The following is a 21,287-nucleotide window of genomic DNA, read 5'->3' on the forward strand; positions in this document are numbered from 1 at the left end:
TCCAAGACCAATTGTTTGTTTCCTATTGAAGTCTGTTTTATTAACAAATTATCACATAATCATAATTCCATTTGCTAATACCTAAGATGCATTTTTCCTTCTTTTTTCTTTTTTTTTATGGAATTTGCTTTAAAAAAAAAGACATGGTTAAACCTCGACACAATATTAAAGTTACTATTTTAATCAATTAGTTTTCAGTGGATTTTGATCATGCATCCGAGTCCTGGTGCCATGCCAATGTTTCATTCTTCCATGTATGGATGCATTCAGTATGCAGGTGCACTAATCAGTCAGCCCAACACCTCTTGAGAAGAGGAGAGGAGGGGAGATGAGCACTCTCACATCAGCTTTGTATGATGGATTCTGGGTCAGATAGCAGATGGTTGGGCCTGTGTCGAGGCTCCTCCCTCTGAAACACTTTTTTTTAATCCGTACAAAGGAGTCTTTCTCTCATGGGCATAAATTGAGACACAAGCAGTGCAGTCACATGACCACTTAGTCTTGGCACTGGAAGTAGGAGCTTCACATAGCATCATCCTAAAGCTCAGTTTTCCAGCCAGCTTAGAAAGGCTTATGAGTCAGAATGATCACTTTACCTGCGAGTCACCATGAGGTTAGCAGAAGCTAACTTGTTTTTTACTAGTGTAAGGTTAATGTTTGGACAATGAAGAACATCTATTGATTTTGAAAATTGTTGATTATAATCCAAACTAATTATCAAACAGTCTTACAGAAGACAGTGATGGTTTAAACAGTATTAATAACAGCAAGAATAAGTCAATCCAGTCCACATTTGTTAGAAAGGTGAACGAATATCATATAAATATAAATATATAAATATAATATAAATTGGTACAGTACACTTTCAGTGCTTGATAAGGAAATTTATGTAACCAGCAAGTAGGTTCAAAGTCTACACTGCATGCTAACATTTAGAGTAAAATGGTTTAACAGAAGGGTTTTTCAGGACAAAGTGAATAAAATATATTAGCTTTGATATATACATGAATACAAATTCTTTCACATACTGTAACTGAAAATAGTACTTGTATATAAAACTAATAATTCTACAGTCCCACACCTTGCACCTCCAGGTCCTGGGGGTCAATTCCTGTGTCAGGTCTAAAACATGCAGATTAGGCTAATTGCGTTTCCAAATGTTGACTGGAAGTCCTACCATGGTGATGCAATAGTCACAGAGGTGCATGGATGGATGGATGGATGGATGGTAGAGTCCACACAGGCATTTAATTTCCTTGGAATAAAAAGGTTTTATTTACATCCTAAGCAGTTTACTTCATAGAGCAAAACTGTGCTATGCCTTTTTGTTTTCCAAATCAAGTGTCACAAAAATGCATGTAACTTGCATAAAAACACTTTACATTATATTAAAAAATTTGTAATGAATAAGAATGTAAATAACTAAATTTTGACCAAATAAAAACCTTAATCCCTTATAATTCCAAAGGGATGACTTTTTTTTAATGGTATACTAGACGTTAAAACAGTAATTATGTTGATCAAATTGCAGCATTAATGATCTTTGCACCAAACTAGTGTCCTACTCTAGTTCACAATAAGATGAGCAAGTGAAATTTGGGTTCAACTGACCAAACTTTGTGTAGTTTTAAATAACTATTCTGAATGCTAGAAACAAGATAAAAACAAAGAACCCAGACTAAAAGAACTGCATCTGAACTTTTATTCTGGACAGGTTAGGAGAACATATAACAATTCTATTCATGATCACTGATCAAAATGGAAAAAAACAACAACTGGAAGATATGTACAGTACATGAGATGCATGGATCATAGTGAAGCACTTTTTATTTTCATGTTAAAATACCCCAGAGTGATGTGCAACAACCACACTGATTCAATATTGAATTTCTACATACTCTGCAAAAAAAAAAAAAAAAAAAAAAAAAAAAAAATATGGACCTCTTATGATTTTGGTTTAAAAATACAATAGTTCATTTTCCAATAGGACATGGATCCCCGCTTTGTCCCAGGGAAAGCCCATGTCCGCAGGCACAACAATGTGCTGCACTAAACTTTAAAACAATATCGGCTCAAGCCCTTGAAGGAAAAAAAAAAAAAAAAAAGAAAAGAAACGTGTCCGTCGTCAAACCACAGCTCCCAGACTAGGGCATGTGGAAAGGCTGAGGCGGTTACACTCTCCATGTTGAATATATCTGCAGCATATGAGTCAATCACCCGGTACAGTATCAAAATGGAACACAAGATAAAATTAGGGAAACACTCGGTGCTACAGACTTTCCTGTTAATGTGGTTGTATGAAGCTGACAGTTCCTGCTTTGTTGTAGAGGGAAAAAACATAATGACGGTCCATCAACAAGAGAAGATGAGGACGAGTGAAAGAATAGTAGTCATCCACTCCCTGGTTCTAAGATATGCTGATATTTTTTACTGTAGTTTGTTGGTGTTTTGACTCCAGATATTCAAGTATTCTCTGGTTATAAGGAAGACACTTGTAAGGCTTCTGTGGCAAAAAAATTATAATAATAATTATCACAAAAACTCTTTGTTGTAGTGAGTTGCTCTAAGGGAAGGACAGTTGATTGAAGCGACTCCCCAAGCAAACATATCTCAGTTTTTGTGCCCATGGTAGAGGCCAGTCCGAGCCCCTGTACCATCATCAAAGCTAGGGGTGTTGTATGTGCGTGTTCAGTAGGTGGAGGAGGTGGTGCTCATGGCGTCCTCGTTAATGCGTGTGCTTCCTGGGTGTACACTGGCAAAGTATTTTACATCTTTGTCCATGTCCATCTGTAGAGCGACCAGAGTCTGCTCCAGGGCCTCCTGATGCGAGTTGGCAGAGTGTAGGAAATATTCTATAGGAAACAACACAGAAGCATTAAATCCCCTTTTCCAGGTATAACTCATCACAAACTGTGTGAATATCAGAGTGAAAATTAAAAGGACACCTGAAGGAGCCTTGTCAGATTACATCTACTCCTGGACGTCTATTTTAATTTGGATCAAGCAAACCTTTATCTGTGTCTAATAAAACAACCATCTGTGCGCACACATACTACAAATCCAAAATATACAAATATATCTTGTCTCAGAAATCTCCCCACACCCATTACACTAATGCGTTCAGAATACACACACTCCCCTAAGAAACAAGTCAATAGGCTGGCACTGACCTCGCTCCATCAGGCTCTGGCGCAGGGTTTTGGCCAGCAGCACACGAACATTGGGCACAGGGTCAGATGCCAGCTGCAGCAGAGGAGCCAGCAGGTGCTCGGAGAACTGATCCAATGACACACAGTCCTCCTCTATAGCCAGCTAGAGATGTGTGTGCATGTATTAAAGGAAACAAGGTTTTAAAAAAAAAAAAAAAAAAAAAAAAAAAGGACTTGAATCATACAAAATAAATGCACAATGAAAAAGGAGATAAACTATGAAAGACTGAGGAGAAAGCACCATTTCCAAGAGTATCCTCATGTAATGTCCTAAACAGCAGCTCTAATATTCTGAGCAGTGAGCAGGTGGTAGCCAGGAAATGTTACGCTCCCTTTACAACATTGGCCATAGGAGAGAGGGGTATTGACCATATGGCAGAAGTGCTCTAGCCTTAACCATTTTTAAGCTGTTGGCAGTGCAGACTAAAAAACTAAAATGCTGCTTTCTTTTTAACTTGTTTTAAGGGTCATTTTTACGTGTTGCATTTTTCAAATTTATTCATCACATACACAGTGTAATATGAAGTGAAATGCTTATACGACTTCTGATGACCTAAGATAAATAAATTAAAAAAAAAAAAAAAAAAAAAAAAAAAAAGACTTTTGTTCTAATACCAGTACAGCATCACCCAGGGAAGTGAACTCATTCAATGCTGTTAGGTATAAAGCACCATAAACACTGCACTGACTGAATGAACTACACAGGGGCTTTAAGAATAAGGCCTTGTTCACATAGGCGTTAAAATCGAGCATTTTTCTGGCGTTCTAAATCTCCGGTGAGATTTTTCTACACATAGGAGTCAATGAGAGTGTTCACATGGGTTTGGTGACGTGCGTTTGTCCGGCTGTGCGTTTATACGGCAAAAAAAAATAATAATTTGCATGCAGATTTTTCATTTTACGCTTCGGAGGACCAGATATATCCCATGATCCTACATGCTATACTATACAAAATAAGATGTTTAAAAAATAACACTTGCGCGGACATTTTTGCATTTCTTCATAAACCACAAAAAACTTCCTTTAATCCGACGTTGTGCAGTCAGAGGGTGAACCCAGTAGCGGCGGCGATTTTTTTCTCTCCCTACATCGCTGTGTTACGAGAATTTTTAAAACAAGAAGATTAATGTCTAATATAGCAAAATGGTCCATATTAAAAGGAGGCACATCAAATAAAACGATAAGGGCTTTCATATCCAGTTCCCAACACTGCCTCCACAGGATAACACACAAACTACAATTTGGGCTGCAGGCTGGCGTTAGACAGAGCCAAACGAATGCCAGTGTAGAAATTAATTGAGCGCCACTACAAAACGCAACATAAACATCTAGGACATTCAGAGCACGTTCGTTTATCTAAAAATTTATTGCCCGTGTAAACAAGGCCTAAGACACCTCAAGAGTGGTGTCGGGCAAAGTGATCATTTGTCCTTACCTGACACACAAAAGCAAAAGCTTGACGTCCGGACCATTTCGGGGAGTGGCAGAATTTATCCACCAACTCGCCAAGGAAATCCACCAACAGCGCTGGACATGTGGAAAGTTTCCTGATAATCTCACTGACCTATACAGGGAAAGAAACGGAAATACCATTCAAAATGCTCTTAATCAATAACCTTAGCCTATCTTACAAATTCAGACGTGGACAAAATTATTGGCACCCTTTTATTTAAGAAAGAAAAATCCACAATGGCCACTGATTAACAACCACAATTCAAAAAGCAATGTCTGATTTCATAAACAGTACATTTTTTAATTACTTTTGTCAGTTTCAAATTATTTTAGTGGCAGGAGGGTACCGACAATTTTGTCCAGGGACAATCAGGAAAAGGACCAACACAACAGAATGCTACATCATCTACACAAAAGAGGCGCCAAGACAGCCTTGTGAACCCTTACAAAGGGAATGGCTGTGCATACCAGTCTGTAGGAAGTCCACCGAACAGAAGACACCCTGTCTATGCAGAGGCAGAACGCCAGCGGCCTCAGATAGTCATACACGTCCTGCCCACTATACAGCTCCAACAGCAGGACTAACTGCCTGTTAAACAAAACCCACACAGAAACATGTACAATAGAATTGGCCAGAGAGGGGAAAAGATGCTGATTAATGCTGTGAATATTATGAATATTAGCTGGTCATACTCTGCAAGTTCTGATCTGAATCTCCAGTTACGACTATTGTCTGTAACCAGGAACTCCTGCAGCTGATAGAGGTACTTCCTCCTTGTATCTTGATGCAGCAGCTAAAAGAGGAAAAGAACAGAAGCACATCTTGTTAAAAATCTGTTCTTTGTGTGTGGCTGTCCTGCAATATATACAGAAGTGAAACAGTGAAATACGGAGGCAGCTAAAGAGATTGTAAGAACAGAAAACTAAATTTGAAAAAACAGAAACTAAGAGTGGAAACTGGCAGGAAGAAGCAGCACGAAATTTCACTAACCTTGAGGAAGTCATAAAGGTGGCGAAGGACTCCTATGCGCACCTCATCCAGGTCCTTAAGAAAGCCATTGAAGATGGGCACCAGGTCTTCGGCAGTCAGCTGATCGCCCAGAATTAGGGCTAATTCATGGATGGAGAAGGCCAGTGTCCGCCGTACCTTCCACTGCAATAGAGCAGGATAAAGGCATTCAGAACCACAAATCGATATAATCTTACCCATGTTATTTATTTTATTTGCTTTTTTTACACCAAAAAAAAAACAAAAAAAAATAATTATTATTAGTATTGTTAATACTTTCAACGACTGTGTTCATGTACAGTCCCCTTAAAAACATACTACCGTGTGTGTAGCCTAAAATCTTTTACAGCACTAAAATACAAATTAACGTAGACTGGTACTTTTTAACACTGGGAATGGATGACGAACACATTAGAGTGAATTATCTAAATGTGTTGAAACAGAAAAATACTAAGCCACCAATGTGGTAAAATTAAAAAGTCTATGCACAAGACTGCACAGCATTTTAGTGTTGATAAAGAATTTTAATCCTCTAACTGCATTTTGGCAGATTTCTTTGGCTAAATATTCCTGTCTAGTATTTACTAGTCACAGATTTAGATATCAAACAGAAAGTGACTAAGACCTAATGTCCTAGTAGGAGTATGATACGAGTCCTAGCACTTAACGCAACAATAACTGACCATGAAGGCAAGGAGTCTTGGACTCTTAAATGGCTTGTGACTTTGATCAGTTAGCAGTTTAGGACTGAGATTCCCACAAAATTTTTGTATCTGAGCTTCCACTAACAAAAGTGGACCCCATACTTACAAATACCGCTCATATTATACTGAACTTCCAGCCTCCTAACACAAGGGATGACCCTGACTCTGCTATCACCTCAATGAGGATGAGTTCTCTGTTGAGTCTGGTTCCTCTTAAGGTTTCTTCCTATTGTCATCTCAGGGAGTTTTTCCTCGCCACTGTCACCCTCGGCTTGCTTATCAGGAACAACCTGATAATTCTAAAGTTATACACATTTCCTCACATTGAACTTATTTCCTTATTTTATAAAGCTGCTTTGTGACATATTACTATTGTTAAGAGCTCTATATAAATATAATTTAATTAATTACAGATCACCAGGAACACAAACGGACAACAAAAGCAAAATGCTTTCAGAAGCACCAGCTACAGAAGAGTAGCAAGGGTTATGAAGGGCCATATTCGGAGGTGCGGTCTTACTGCACCTGCATGTCTGAGGCTAGAGTTTCGAAGGTGTCTCTGAGGCAGTGCCAGTTCTGGCGTCCCAGCGTGAGCGCCACACCAGGCAGGCTGTATGCACAATGCTTGGCGATCTCCATATCCACCGTCTGGGCCCGAGATGGGTCCGTCATAGAGAGGTACTGATCCAACAGCGCCTGAGGGACTACATCCTATAGAACGCCGTGAAGAGAGGAAGGAGAGGGGAGGGGTGAAAAAAAAAAAAAACATTTTAAACAGGCACTTGACAGTACAGTTTGAAAACATGCACATACAAGAATGCTATGTAACAAGTTGGGACACTGATTAATGACAGACATGCTAAAAAAAAAAAGTTCTAAAAATAAATGGTTGTCAAGACAGCAAACCACAAAAATGGGGTAAATGCGTTTTTACCTGTTGCTTGGATTTTTTCTCATCTTCTGGACTGCTGCTATCACTCAACTCCGAGTCATCACCATGACTCACGGGTAGGGTGGATTCTCGGCTCTGAAACACAAACGACTTTTAGACGTTTAGAGATGCATGACTCATGGCAGTCGGCATTATCTAACCTAGGAGTGTACGCACACATGCAGTATTAGTCATCACAGAAGACGATTTACACTATTCTCATTAAAATATGCAAATTAAAAAAACCTCTACATCAGAAGAGTCAATGAGCGGGACATGGCAAGAGCTGAAAGGGTTTTCATGAGACTGCTGAGGTTCCAGGAAAGCCTCCTCAACGTGAGTGTCCAACGATGTGGCTCTCAGAGCAGCAGTCAACACGTCTACTTGTGCTAGAAAATAAAATAATGCATAACCATTATGACTGCTTAATTTAGAAAGTGTTAAATACTTTTAATCACAAAACTGTTGTAATCACGTGAATTTGCGTTTGACCGATACTAAGAATAAAGTTATTTATATGGTACAACGAGGCTGAATAGCCAGATTACAAGAAAGCCTAGCCTGTTATGCATGCTTGTCGACTCACAATCCAAACACAAGCCCGAACATGAGCCTGCTATGCGAGCGGACAGAAACCCACGATTAACACACCTGGCTTGTTACATCACACATAGGTATGCATTGTACCTTAATATTGTGCAAAACTGCCTTCTCATCTTCTAACAGAAACATCTGGACAGTGGAATACCATAATAGGCCAAATATAAATTCACAAAAATCTACTTAATTTTATTTAAAAAAAAAAAAGAAAGAAAGAAAGAAAGAAAGAAAGAAAAGTGTGACCAGATAGGATATTGGGTTTAAATTTAAGGATCTTGGCATATATGACATATAAAAACCATTTACATTTTATAAAGTGAGTCACATCCTACTTGAGCAAGCAATACAAAGGCAACTTAAAATCAACCATAATCTTGAATGATTTTTTTTTGCCAGCTACACACTGAGGGAATCTTAAAAGCCTACACGAGAGTGTTTCTCTCATCAGAAATGGCTCAGAGTAGAACAATAGGTTGTTTGCACATGTCACATCCGCTGCATTGTGTGGTGCAACCTGTTACAGGAGGTCAGGAAGGGATTTTTTTTTTTTTTTTTTTTACATATGAGGCAGTATTACCAGCTTTTAAAAACCCCTATGGGTTATGATTGCTCGGACTGAATCCAGCATCACTGTACTGTGTCATAAAGAAGGGGATTTAATAAAAAAATAATAATAATAAATAAATAAATAAATATACAGACAATTAACGGCCAGAACCTCTGCGAGAAGCAGTTGAGTATGACGATGCTTGTGTTTTTGTGTTTTTGTGTGTGTGTGTGTGTGTGTGTGTGTGTGTACACAGACCACCTTGATAAATAGAACATATCTTACGTGCCTCTGTAGTTAAACATTTCTTTACATTGGAAATGTTAAAGTTATTTCTTTTCTTTGGCTTTGTCGGAGTTTGTACCCCTGTCTTGGCATTTAAAATTGCAGAGCAAAGATACCTTACCACAAAGTACAACTGTATTCTGCATACTTGCTCATCCGTGTGCAAACATTCATTAATCTGTGAGTGTGCATGCCTGCGCATGTGCGTGAGAGTGCAAGATAGATTTAAAACAACAAATATCAGCAACACCACCAACACCTAAACTGGGGAAACCAAACCACATGCTTTTAAATTTGAATTGGCGCAATCTTAAAAAAAAAAAGCTCATTGTTGTCTAAAACACTTCAGTATTATACTTTTTTTTTTTTTTTTTTTTTACATGTTTCAGATGCAAATTTGCCATCATGGTGAAACAAAACCCATTGGTACCCTTGTGGAACGTACATGCTAGACATAATAGTACAACAATACCACAGTCTTTACAGATTTAGCACATTCAGGTCACACAAAGGACAGCCTGGGAATTGACAAATTTATGGCATGATAAGGGAATTAAATAGTCAAACCCGAGCTTAAACACTGTACTGCTGTATCATGTGAGAGGAAGCAGATGAGTATGACAGTAGAACAGCATCGAGCGTCAACAAACAGCATGCATACAGCCCACTCGACCATGACAGAGATCTGTTCTACAGGTATTTATAGTCTCAAAGTAATACTAAGGCATTGCATCTCTAATATATCTACAAGCATGCATCACAAACAAACAAGTAAATGGTCTTTTGTTTATGGTAAACAATCTAAAAGTACATTGCTGGGTGATAAGGAACTGTGGTGTTTGGTCATGCTGTTGTTAACATTAACACACCCTTTTCTATTCAATGTTTGCTCAATTTTCCTGAGCTCATTTCCTTTCCACATAGACACAAGACTATAGGTCTGACTGCCTGTGCCACTTTTAGTTTCCTAGAGGAACCTTTAAAAACCTGTGGTAGAACATAATCTGGATAATCTAATTAACAATCTTATTACCTTTAATACCGGAGACAGGCAAAGTTATACTGTTAACTATTATAACTTCGAATACTGTTAAGTATTACTTAAAAATGTTTGCTGGAAGAAAGAAAAAATGTTCCAACCACAGACTAAATCAAAAGTTAATTATAAATGCTGGAAATACCATTGCAGTCTATATTTCAGTTATTATACGCTTTGCAGCTCACTGCTCCACTCATTGCACTGATGTAAAAAATCCTTTGATGTGCATAGAGATGAACACAGTTGCAAAGTAAAACCATTGATGTTCTTAATTTCTACATGATTATGAAGCTTCATTTATTTATTTATAAATAAATAAAAAAAGGGGGGGAGCCCTCCTCACCTTTGACATCAGGATCATCAATGTGGGGTTCCAGGTTTTCAATGAGCTCCTCCAGCTGCTTCCTGTCCAAAGCTGGCGTAGAGATATGGGTAGAGGAGCAGGTAGCAGAAAGCTTGTCGTCGGTGTTGCACTTCTTCTCAAACAGCTCCAGGTCAAGGTCTATCTGTGGGATGGGTGTCCTCCAGTAGTGGAATGAGTTATACAGCTCCTGCTCCGGTATCTCTGCCACATGGTTTGGTAGTGCACTCGAAAGAACCTCTGTGTCGTCAGCGGTGTCTGGTTTCGATAGCGTGGGATTCTCACTCACGAGGTCTTCTGAGGTGTTTGATGGGCTGTCCTGCTGTGCTGTGGAGCTCGCAGGTGGTGAGCACCGTGGTTCCCTGGATGTTTTATCTGCGTCTAGATCAGCCAGCTCAGAAAGGCACTTTGGACTGGGCCTATCCGCATCAACATGGCAACAGGACTCATCTGGAGATAAAGCTTCAGCTGCCTGCTCCCCTCCACCCTCCACATCTATGTCCACACCGTCCTGTTCTGACTGGCATAGCGGGCCTTCACAATGCTCCTGAGTGCATGGTGGATTCTGGGAAATGCAGGCAGGCTGTGAGGGGCCAGTTTTCTTTTCTTCTGCAGCAGGTGTGTTAGTGCTTTTGGATTTGTCGCCAGCCCTGATTTGTGGAGGAAAAAATTTATGAATAAAAAAAAAAAAAAAAAGATGTTCTACATGGCGTCAAATAGGGCTTCACGATTTGATTAATAAAACTAATAATAATAATAATTTTTAAAAAAATCACATTGCAATTATTTTAACACATATTGCGATTGAGATTTAACCTGTGATGTATAACTTTTAAACGTACCAATGTTTATTAAAACATTTATCTAGGCTAACAACAATAATATCATTAAAAGGATCTCAATATTTATTTACCCATTAATTCAAAATTAATAATTAAAAAAGACTTAAATTATTGACAAACTACATATAAACTCCTGATTATGTGCATATTATCTGTAATAAATTGCATCCTTTTAGAATTAGATAGTTGCATAGGTCCATATAGCGATTTTTTAACATTTCTTTTATGAGATTAATTGTGCAGCAAAAAAAAAAAAAAAGTCTCAACAAATAAACTATATGGTGGTTTTCTCTCACAATGCCCAAACTACTGATACAAAATCCAAAGCACAGGAAAAGTTTATATAGGCTTTAGCATTATTATTTTAACCACATAGTGCCGGTCTTTACACATTTCCCCTACAATCATTTAGTTTAAGTTACAGGCGAGCCAACTATAGCACTTGTACAAAATAGTATTAATAGTAGCTCTTTGGGTCAAGAACTAAAGCAGATTAAAAATTACACTGAACTGTTGCACCATCAGCTGTTTCTACTTATTGAATGTTACTCTGTCAGTGACGGACAAAAAACTCAGTGTAAATATAAATACCAGTGTGCAGGAGACATGTGCAAAAAATACTCCGAATAGAATTTCTACCGATTGTGCAATTGCTGGGCTTTCCAGTCACCCTCCTCTGTACCCTCTTTAAAGTACTGGCCCACATTAGTGCTTGGACTGGCAAATGTAGAGATGAACTGGCCCAGAGACTGGAACGCTGCCTGCCGCACCTGTTGGACACAGCATGCAGCAATTAGCCACTCACTACAAACAGCAAACACAAAACAGTTTTAACAGAAAATTTAATCAGATGTCAAATGTTATGTAGACTAAAAAAAAAATGTAAAAAGTAATTAAGATAAACTACTGTTCATCATGAACACACAACCATGCGCTTCACACATCTGTAAACAATAGTCCTGGCCCAGATTCCAAAGGAGGGGGGGAAAATCCCATTTATCTACACAAACAAACATCCTCAGAGCAGTTGCCCAGGGAAGAGGGAAGTCACGCACCCATCGGGAGGGGTCACTTATGAGGTTGATGAAAAGAGCTGAGAGTTTGGTCCTGCGCACTTCCTGAGAGGTTGCCGAGGACACGGTCATGAAGCACTCTGCGCAGGCCTTCCGCACTCCCCACACATTATCCGAACAGAGCTGGAAAAACCGTGGCAGCTGAACAGGAAGACAATGCGATTGGAGAAAGGAAAAACAATTAGGCCACACTTGGAAAGGAAAATCCTTCCCTGTCCACATAATAAGCATTTTAAATCAATTCTAAAAATTCTATTTGTTTACATTGTAGGTTATCGTAGCAAAACTGCAATTGCAGTTGTATTTAAAAAAATGAGACCACAAAAACAAAAATTATAATTGTATATAACTGTTAAATAATCATAGATTATTTTAACACCCAGACAGGCAATACAGACAACACAAGATGGGTGGTCCAAACAGGTTTATCCTGTACAGGCAAGTCACACAAACCAGGGCACAGAGATGTCCTCGTCATTTAGCCAGTGGTCATACGATTATTAAACAATAGTAAGACTAAGCCTTTGTTGATTAATGAGATGTAGGGTTAAACTGTGTGTAATAATACTGTCACCCATGTGGTAAAAACCATGCTGCACTGCAAAAAGTACAGCCATAGGAAATGGTGAGATGGGCAGTTAATCCAGAATCTGCCCCTTTGTGGGACCTTGTACCCACAAAACAAGAATACAGAATGGATGAGACACCAAGCACACGCTTCAATACTTATCCTACCTGAGACAATTTAGAGTACCCTACCCATGTTTTGGGAAACAAATGCTGGCAAAGAACACAAAACTCTACTCGTTTTACACCTCAATGCTACGCTGGGTGTTTTTTTTGCCCGTTTACATACAGCTCTGTGTATGTAAGCAATATGCTTATTTAAAAACATCAAGCACAAATAAGACATCCCATACCAGTAATTCTTCTGTTGTTTCTCCCCCAACAACAGTGCAGATATCTCCAAAATTTGCTGCACACACCTATTAAGTTAGAAAAACGTAATCGTTAATTTAAACCCACTTTAAAGTCCTTGACCTGTCATAAACATCAAATTGAATGCGTTTTTAACTGCAAAAATGTTTGTAAAGGGGCCAAACAGAAATGCCCACCTTGCGTACATGGAACATCCTGCAGTCACAGCACATCTCACAGAAGCGTGGAAGGAAGAGGCGCTCTGTAATATCCTTCCCTACCATAGGCGCCATTTTGCAAATAATCTGTTTTTAAAACATCCGCGTTAAAAATAAAATCCTTAAAACCATTCAGAGCATCAGAATGTCCAGTTTTTGATTAAATACTCACTGCCATAGCCTCAGTCTTTACATCATCATTGCTGTCTGGGGCGGTGAGATCAACAAGGACAGGACAGACAAGATTCTCAATGTCTACTCGCTCGATCAGCTCCTGCTCCAGAAGCATCAGAAGGGCTGCCTGGCTTGTTTTTCTAACCTATCAGGTGAATATAAGTAAATTAATAATTCATAAAAAAATTTTAAAACACACATACTGATGAGACACATCAGGAAGTTTTACACTTATTATTCTACACTTAAAGATATACATATAAAACGCTGCTAAAACACCTTTACCCTCATGACCACCAGATGTGGGTGTAATGGTAAAAGAGACAGCATGAGAAAGATCTAAACATTTATTTACTGGTGTAATCAAGCATTCTAAAGCTCACAGACCAAACATTCTCTTTTTAAAGCATTTCTGAGACATCTAGACTATTATCAAACTCCAGACAAATACATATAACAGAATATAAACAAAGATGCTGGTTTAAACAATCACTTACCAGGTTGTTCTGGTCAGCTAAATATCTCACTACAATGGGCAGCAAATACTTTGAAAAAGCAAAGGGAATGGAAGGTCTGTTTTCTTGGCAGAAAATGGCGATATGGGGAATTTGTTCCATAAGCTCAGCTCGAACTGTAGGCTCTGAAAATACACGGACAACCCTGTTATATTAAAACAATCCGGGTTGATGATCACTAATCAAGTGACAAAGATAAAGTGAGTCATGTTTCAGAGTCAAAAGGCTTAAGGATGCGACATATGGTGTATGCCAGCGTTGCATCGTCCCTTATGGCAAATGGTAACCATTTTTTATTTTTTTAACCGGATCTTCCTTCAAGCCTTGGTAGTGGTGAATAAGTATGTTCACAAAAAACATAAGCATGATATGCATCACACAGAACGCTATTTTGTCACCCAGAACCTTTAAAACAGTAGCGGCTTGATTCGTCTTTCCACCCTCTGCACTATACAGCAAAGACATTTTAAGGTAAGGGTTAGAAACAGGGTACAAATCTTTAAAAAAATATGTAAATGTAAAAAAAAAAAGAAAAAGAAAGAAAGAAAAGAAAAAGGCCTGGGATTCTGCTTTGTAAGGTGGAAGACTGGCACAAACACCAACAAGTCACACCAATGCCATCAAAAATTGATGCGTGATAAAGGGAGCAGATTTCTTTGTAACACTGAACCTGAGACAAAGCAAGGGCACAGGATACTCTAAATACATCATGGCGTTTCTAAGAAGGTAGACGTTGCTTAAAGAGCAAACAATGAACGGGTTTGTTTCAAATGCTGAAAAGCGAACAGGAAAAACTAAAAATTTGATGAGCGATCGAACTGTGGTTTACCCGAGTCCTCCGCAAGTCTGCTGACTCTCTCGAGGACTGCAATACAATCCCTCTCATCCTCGCTAACTGCTTTTAGCGTATCCAGCAAACTGCGAGCCACCATCTGTCTGTGAAGAAAATACTAATGAGAGGTGTGTGCAATGGCAAGCATTTCAGCAATACAAAATGACAAAATTAACACAGACATAATTACAAACGTTTTAAAATGTCCAATTATTTTCTCTCCTCAAGAGAAAAGCTAGGGAACCCACCTCTACTTGATGCCAGTGTGAAACAAACAAACTAATAAGAGTCAGTACTATTATAAATCTAACAAAGTCTACACTTAAGTACCTGTTAAATATGTTTTCACTCGTGACGTATTTATCCAGCCTCCCCAGGGGCGTCAGCATCTCATCTTGCGATACAAAATCCAAGGCTGAAGGTATAATAATGACGTCAGACTCTGAGCTGTAGTCATCCACACCAACTATTAGAAACATTGGAAATATTAGGGGCAGATCCCACCACCCAGCACACATTCAGGTAGTGGTGAAGAACTTTACCAGTTAAAGAAGAGTGACCAGAATATGCACACACCAACAAGGTTAGCGAAAATGGTAGAAAGACAAGACATGCCACTTGTTTTATATATATATATATATATATATATATATATATATATATAAATAAAAAAGCAAGTGCAATAGCACAGTCACACAGTTCAGATAGAAAGCAAAACACCAACAGGCCACAAAGACAGCACTAGGAGACAAGATAAATGCACTTTTAAATCAAACACAGCTCACGGATGCCTTTTCCAAGTGCCCACTTCCATTAAGTAAGGTGTTCCAATAATGGTTTTATGGAAGTAATTTCTATCCTGTCCTTATACAAATATTTATCTGGGTAACTGCTCAGTAAACAGCAATGCAATTGATATATAGAAAGCTCTTATATAACAGATAACATTAATCCTAATGAGATATTTTTTTGCTGAATAATAATAAGTAGATCTGAATACTATTCACTCATTGACAGATAGCTGGGTTATCTAGTAATCAGTAATGATCCTGAGATTTTAGTTTATTGCAATCCTGGAACCTATCAATAAGTGGCATATACACACACTCATACGCTCATTCAAACATTACAGGCAATTTGGGAATACCAGCTAGACTTATCTGCATGTCTTTGGACTGTGGGAGGAAACCGGATAACCCAAAGGAAACCCACTAAGACCACAGGGAGAACATGCAGTCTCCGTGCACACAGACCCGAGGCGGAAATCAAACCCAGAACTTGGTGGTGCAAGGCGACGGTGCTAACCACTAAGCCACCATGCCACCCCTGATAGTTTGGATATTTGCTATAAATCTTTCAAATCACTCCAGATCTCCAGCAATGAAACTGGGCAACCTACATTGTGTACTACACTACATAATGAGTACATTTTGTAGATAGATAACTTTGTTGTCGTTGCATTGTACAGGTATTCAGAAACAAAACGAGCTTAGCATCTAAGATGATTTATACTCGTCTTCATTCATTCATTCATTCAGTCCAGTCTTTGGACCTGAGGTGGAAATCAAACCCTCGACAATGGAGGTAAATTTTTTATATATATTATATGTAGTATTATATAATATGAATAGTGTATATTGAAAAAATATAGTAAATAATATATAACCTGGCTGTGTGGAAACTATAGAATAAATAACGCTATGAGGTGGAAGGGAGATTTTTACCTTAATGCATGTAATAATACGACAGCGAAATATAAAAGATAGTATAAAACAGAAAAGCACTTTAAGCATCATGCGAGTCCTGTACATGACTGTACAAGTCCAAACCCTTTGACCTGATCACACACATAGTTAAACGACCCAAGTTAGATGATTAAACCATTTCCAATAAATGCTGAAAGACGGTGAGGCAAGCCATCTATTTCCGTTTTGCTGAAATCCCTCGTTTATTTGGAACAAAACAAATTTACTTATCTTAACAATTTCAAACTAATTTGTGTAATAAGTACTCCAGTTGTATAAGCCCGAACACAATGCTGAGCCCTCTTTCGTTAAGCGCTAATCGTTACTCTAGGCCTGAGTGAGGAGCAAAGTTTGCCCGGTTAGCTCGTAGCTTCCTAGCACAGTTAATTAGCACAGCTTAGCATTGGGTAACGCTCAGCCCGGATCCTGCCGAGTGACACACCACGCACAGCAAAGCGTTTAAACATACACCACAATACTCACATCCGTCTATCTCCTCTTGAGAATCTTCCTGAAGCAGCGAAATATCTGTGACAAACACATGAAAACGAGTTGAGTCGTGACTATCACCGAGCTACACCTTAACTCGGCTAGCTAGCTCTGATTAGCCAGGCTAGCATGAGATTTCTTTTAAATATATTTAACACACATTAAGCTAGCTAGCGTTAACGTAATAAAAGCTAACGTCCAAAACCGGCTTTAAATCAGCACTCTTTTAGTTTCGTGCCGTAACTCAAGTGGACTTCTAACATACCCGCCATCTTGTCCTGGTCCTACATTTAAAAGTGGTCTGTGCCGAAGAGGCGACAACAACTCGAGGGGGGGAAGCTAAGCTAAAGCTAAACTGTGCAGGAGGACGGAACAGAGCGCAGCGCTGGGATCACACTGAGCCCTGTCACTACCCGTAACTTCGCCTCGTCGCCGAGTCGCACCGCGCATGTGCGCATCTGTCGGGCCCCGCGTGAGGTACAACCACGCATGTGCAAATGCTTCAACCCATGACCGAGCAGGTCACGAAATTTACTCTTAGTGTTTTACAAAGCTGCACTTTCGACAGCTTTGCAATAAAAATATTATTCTATAATTTTAAAATATATATTTTATAATATTCTATAATAATATATTTATATTAAATATAAATCACAGCTATCTATATATAATTTCTTGGGATCTTTTTTAACATTCTATTATTAAGGTGGCACAGTGGTTAACACTGTCGCCTCGCACCTCCTGGGTCAAGGATTTGATTCCCACCTTGAGTCTGTATATGGAGTTTCACATTTTCCCCGTGCTTGGTTGGTTTTCATCCGTGTACACCGGTTTCCTCCCACAGTCCAAAACCATGCAGATTAGGTTAACTTAGGTTATTAGGTTAAATTCTCAAATTGCCCATAGTGTATGTGTGTGTGTCCGCAAGGGATTGGAACCCTGACCACGGTGTACCCCGCCTTGTCGGATAGGCTCTAGGCCCTATAGAAGAAAAATAAAGGAATGTTCTTAATTTATGCGGTACAGTGGATTGCATGGAGTTTGTGCGTTCCACTCGTGCTTGATGTGTTTCCTCCAGGCAATCCGGTTTCCTCACACAGTCCAAAGACGTAGTGTGTACCCTGCAGTGCATTGGCACCCTGTCCAGGCTGTTCAATGCCTTGTGCCCTGGATAGGCTCCAGGCCCCCTGCCACTCTGTACAGGATAAGCAGTATAGAAGATGAATGAATTAATGTTCTTAACACAATGGCATAGCAGTTAATAATGTGGTCTTATACCTTCAGGATCGCGGGCGTGATTCCTGCCTCAGGTATGTGTATGTGAAGTTTGCATGTTCTCTCCATGCTTGTCTTTCCTCTAGATACTCAGGTTTCCTTCCAAAGACATGCAGATTGGGCTAATTATTGTTCTCAAATTGCCCATTGTGTGTGAATAAGTGTGTGAGTGTGTTCATGTGCATGTATGTGCCCTGTGACGGATTGGCACCCTTTAGTTTAGTTTATTTAAGATTAGTTTTAGATTCAGATATGGAGGTAGATTTATGAATTTCTAACTTATTTAGTTATTTATTTTTTGTGGCATGTTTGATCTGATATTTCTATGACAGTATATTATTCCATATAAGATTATCATATTAATTGATTCATTTTCAAAATGGCACCCGAGGAATACAACCAGAAATCTTAGGGCACAATCCACAGGACACCCTGGATGTGGTGCCTTACCATTGCAGAAAACACTCAAATATGATTTTATCGTATCTTATCTTATTATATCTTATATTTTAAACACTCACACAAGTATTGTTCTGAATTTCAGCATACTTTCATTTGACCCTAGGCATGAGTTCTGCAAATGTGATATTAAGTAATTATATTGTATTATATTAGTTATTAATTCATCTATCCATGCATTATCTATACCACTTACCCTGTGTTGGGTTGCAGGAAGCTTAGAGCTGTCCTAGGAAATTTGGGTTCATACATTATGGGCAATTTGTAAACAAAAATCACCTGCCTACACAGCATGTATCTGGACTGTGGGAGGAAACCGGACTAACTAGAAAAAAAACAACCTGGAGCTGTGAGGTCACAGTGTTAACCACTAAGCCACTTACTACCATCATTACTCCTAACCACTAAACCACTAGTACCATTATTAAGTAATTTGTCCTTTATTTGTTTATCTGTGTTTTTTTTTTATAATAGGGTGATGTTTTTGAGTTTTTAAATGAGAAATTATCTAAAAGATTGTTTTCAATAGCAAATCATGCCTCACCTTTTGGACATGGTGATACACAGAAATGGAAAAATAACTGTTGAGTGTAATATTATTTATATATTGTGAAATAAAATACTATTAATATTGTTAAATGATTAAAAAGCAAACAAGTACGTCAGATGTCAAAGTAAGTACAGTGTACTGTAAGCACTTACACAGTTGTGTAAGTATGTCAAAAAGATTTAAAGCCACATACAGTATGTTGAGTGTTTGGTTAAACATACATACATGCAAACTGTGTTAGGTGAAGAGTTGTCTTTTTTTGTTGTTGTTGTTTTACTACCACAATAAATGCAAAATCAAATCAATATCATCATTTGTATGAACTGCAAATCTATAATAATAAATCTGTAACCTGCATTGTGTAAGCACAGTCTTCACATTCCAAACTATAAATCCTAATTTGTGTATTGCAATTCACATCTCACAATTACAAATCAATTTGCTACATACTTATAATTATCAGGATACATTTAGAAATCACAGGTTCTTCAGCTAATGAGTTAAAAGTTAAATACAAGTATCATAAGCGGTTAACAAAAAACATCTATGTATCATCAATATTTAATATTCAATATTCAGGTGGTTTAATGAAAATGAACCACTTTGCATGTAAATTTGTAATGTGATTCACCAAAGCAAAGATCAAAACAAAATGTGTTAAAATTATTTGTCAAGAGTATTTGCACTCCATCCTTAACATACCAATGTAAGCTATTCAGAGAAACAATGTTGGATCAAGGCCCATCACTTGGAAACAAGGAGATGTACAAATTAAAATTTGTTAATTTATGTAGTTAATTTTTATTGTATGTAGCACCTTGGTCCTGGAGTAATGTTGTTTTGTTTTACTCTTGACTTGATTTGACTTGACTTAATGAGGGAGAATAAATACAGAAAGGAAGAAACAAATGAAGAAATACAGAAATACACTCTGGGATTCTCGACTTGCAAGAGTATGTTGTTATGACTCATTGCAGCTTAAAATGAAATACTCGTTTAATCCAAAAACATTGAAACTTACATATTTAGACAGTTATTGTAATATTGTATTATGTTTTACTACATAATATCACATTATACCATCACAATGATAAAGGTCTGGCAAAAATCAGCTTTCTCCCTTATAGTCCGTCTGTCTGTCTGTCTATCTATCTATCTATCTATCTATCTATCTATCTATAATAATCCATTATTGTAATTAATCGTTGTAACTGATAGTTAGGCTGCAGTGACCACAAGCCACAGGTTCATGCACACACACTCACTCATAGATAGGCATAGGCAATTTGTAAATGCCAGTCACCTACTGTACGTGTCTTAAGACTGTTTGGGAAACCAGATAACCCAGAGGAAACCCACCCAGAAATTTTAATAATAATACATCCATCCAGGAACCTCTGTAATCCTGAGACAGTGGAGGCCAATGGTGTCCTATTCCCATTTTGTATGACCTAATCTGCATGTCTCTGGACTGTGGGAGAAAACCGGGGAACCAGGAGGAAACCACCAAGCTCAAGGTGTGCATGCAAACTCCATACACACAGACCAGACGCGGGAATCAAGTCCAGGGCCTGGAGGTGCAGGCGACAGTGCTAACCACTAAGCTACCGTGCTGTCAATAATATTAGTATTAATAATCATTACAATAATAGTTTTCAATAATACATTTTAAGAAATATCTTTCTTATTATATTATATGTATGAGTACATAGTCAAATAAGTATAACAAAAATCCTTCTTTCTTTCCTGACGGATATGTTGATGATTTGTATTTTGATGAGTTAGTTTCGTGATATTTCATACTGCAATACTTAACGTCTTAAGCAAAAGGTGTAAGTATCTGCTGTGTAAGAATAAACTATATATTTTCAGATCATTTTTATTCCAATTCATATTATGCACCCATTAAATGAATTCAGCATAATTTATTACTTTTACTTGTTGGGAAAATTTATCTTGTATTGAAGGAAAAACAAAATAAACGGTTAAGACGAACTACGTGTCGCGGGCACGCGCAGCGCAACGCAACGCGCGTCGCCAGTGTCGTGCCCGTCCTCGTG

General features: G+C 38.3%; 1 protein-coding gene across 5 annotated transcripts; it reads right to left on the bottom strand.

Annotated features, from left to right (window-relative positions):
- Positions 1–1,685: 1,685 nt before the first annotated feature.
- On the bottom strand, positions 1,686–17,351 carry ppp4r1 (protein phosphatase 4, regulatory subunit 1). Of its 5 annotated transcripts, none has more exons than XM_053495295.1 (20): positions 17,209–17,351; positions 16,938–16,982; positions 15,040–15,124; positions 14,707–14,813; positions 13,860–14,002; positions 13,361–13,507; positions 13,168–13,275; positions 12,973–13,038; positions 12,035–12,193; positions 11,619–11,749; positions 10,120–10,787; positions 7,552–7,694; positions 7,309–7,416; positions 6,900–7,085; positions 5,653–5,814; positions 5,355–5,455; positions 5,130–5,250; positions 4,645–4,773; positions 3,171–3,312; positions 1,686–2,852 (listed from the first exon to the last, which is right to left on the bottom strand). In XM_053495295.1, exons 1-20 carry the CDS (start codon positions 17,213–17,215, stop codon positions 2,689–2,691), a joined length of 2,922 nt encoding a protein of 973 aa, XP_053351270.1. In that variant the 5' UTR covers positions 17,216–17,351; the 3' UTR covers positions 1,686–2,688. The 5 variants fall into 5 exon arrangements, with proteins under 5 accessions (XP_053351270.1, XP_053351269.1, XP_053351267.1 ...); XM_053495294.1 differs by having other exon boundaries at positions 7,309–7,401; positions 7,558–7,694; positions 15,040–15,175; XM_053495292.1 differs by having other exon boundaries at positions 7,558–7,694; positions 15,040–15,175.
- Positions 17,352–21,287: the final 3,936 nt, after the last annotated feature.

Source organism: Clarias gariepinus, chromosome 4, assembly GCF_024256425.1.
Source record: "Clarias gariepinus isolate MV-2021 ecotype Netherlands chromosome 4, CGAR_prim_01v2, whole genome shotgun sequence".
In the NCBI taxonomy this organism is placed as follows: Eukaryota; Metazoa; Chordata; class Actinopteri; order Siluriformes; family Clariidae; genus Clarias; species Clarias gariepinus.

Coding starts and splice junctions, on each gene's coding strand:
- ppp4r1 (XM_053495291.1), bottom strand. Junction 10,788..11,618: donor GCCCAGCAATTGCACAATCG/GTAGAAATTCTA, acceptor TCCACAAATCAG/GGCTGGCGACAAATCCAAAA. Junction 5,456..5,652: donor ACCTTTATGACTTCCTCAAG/GTTAGTGAAATT, acceptor TTCCTCTTTTAG/CTGCTGCATCAAGATACAAG.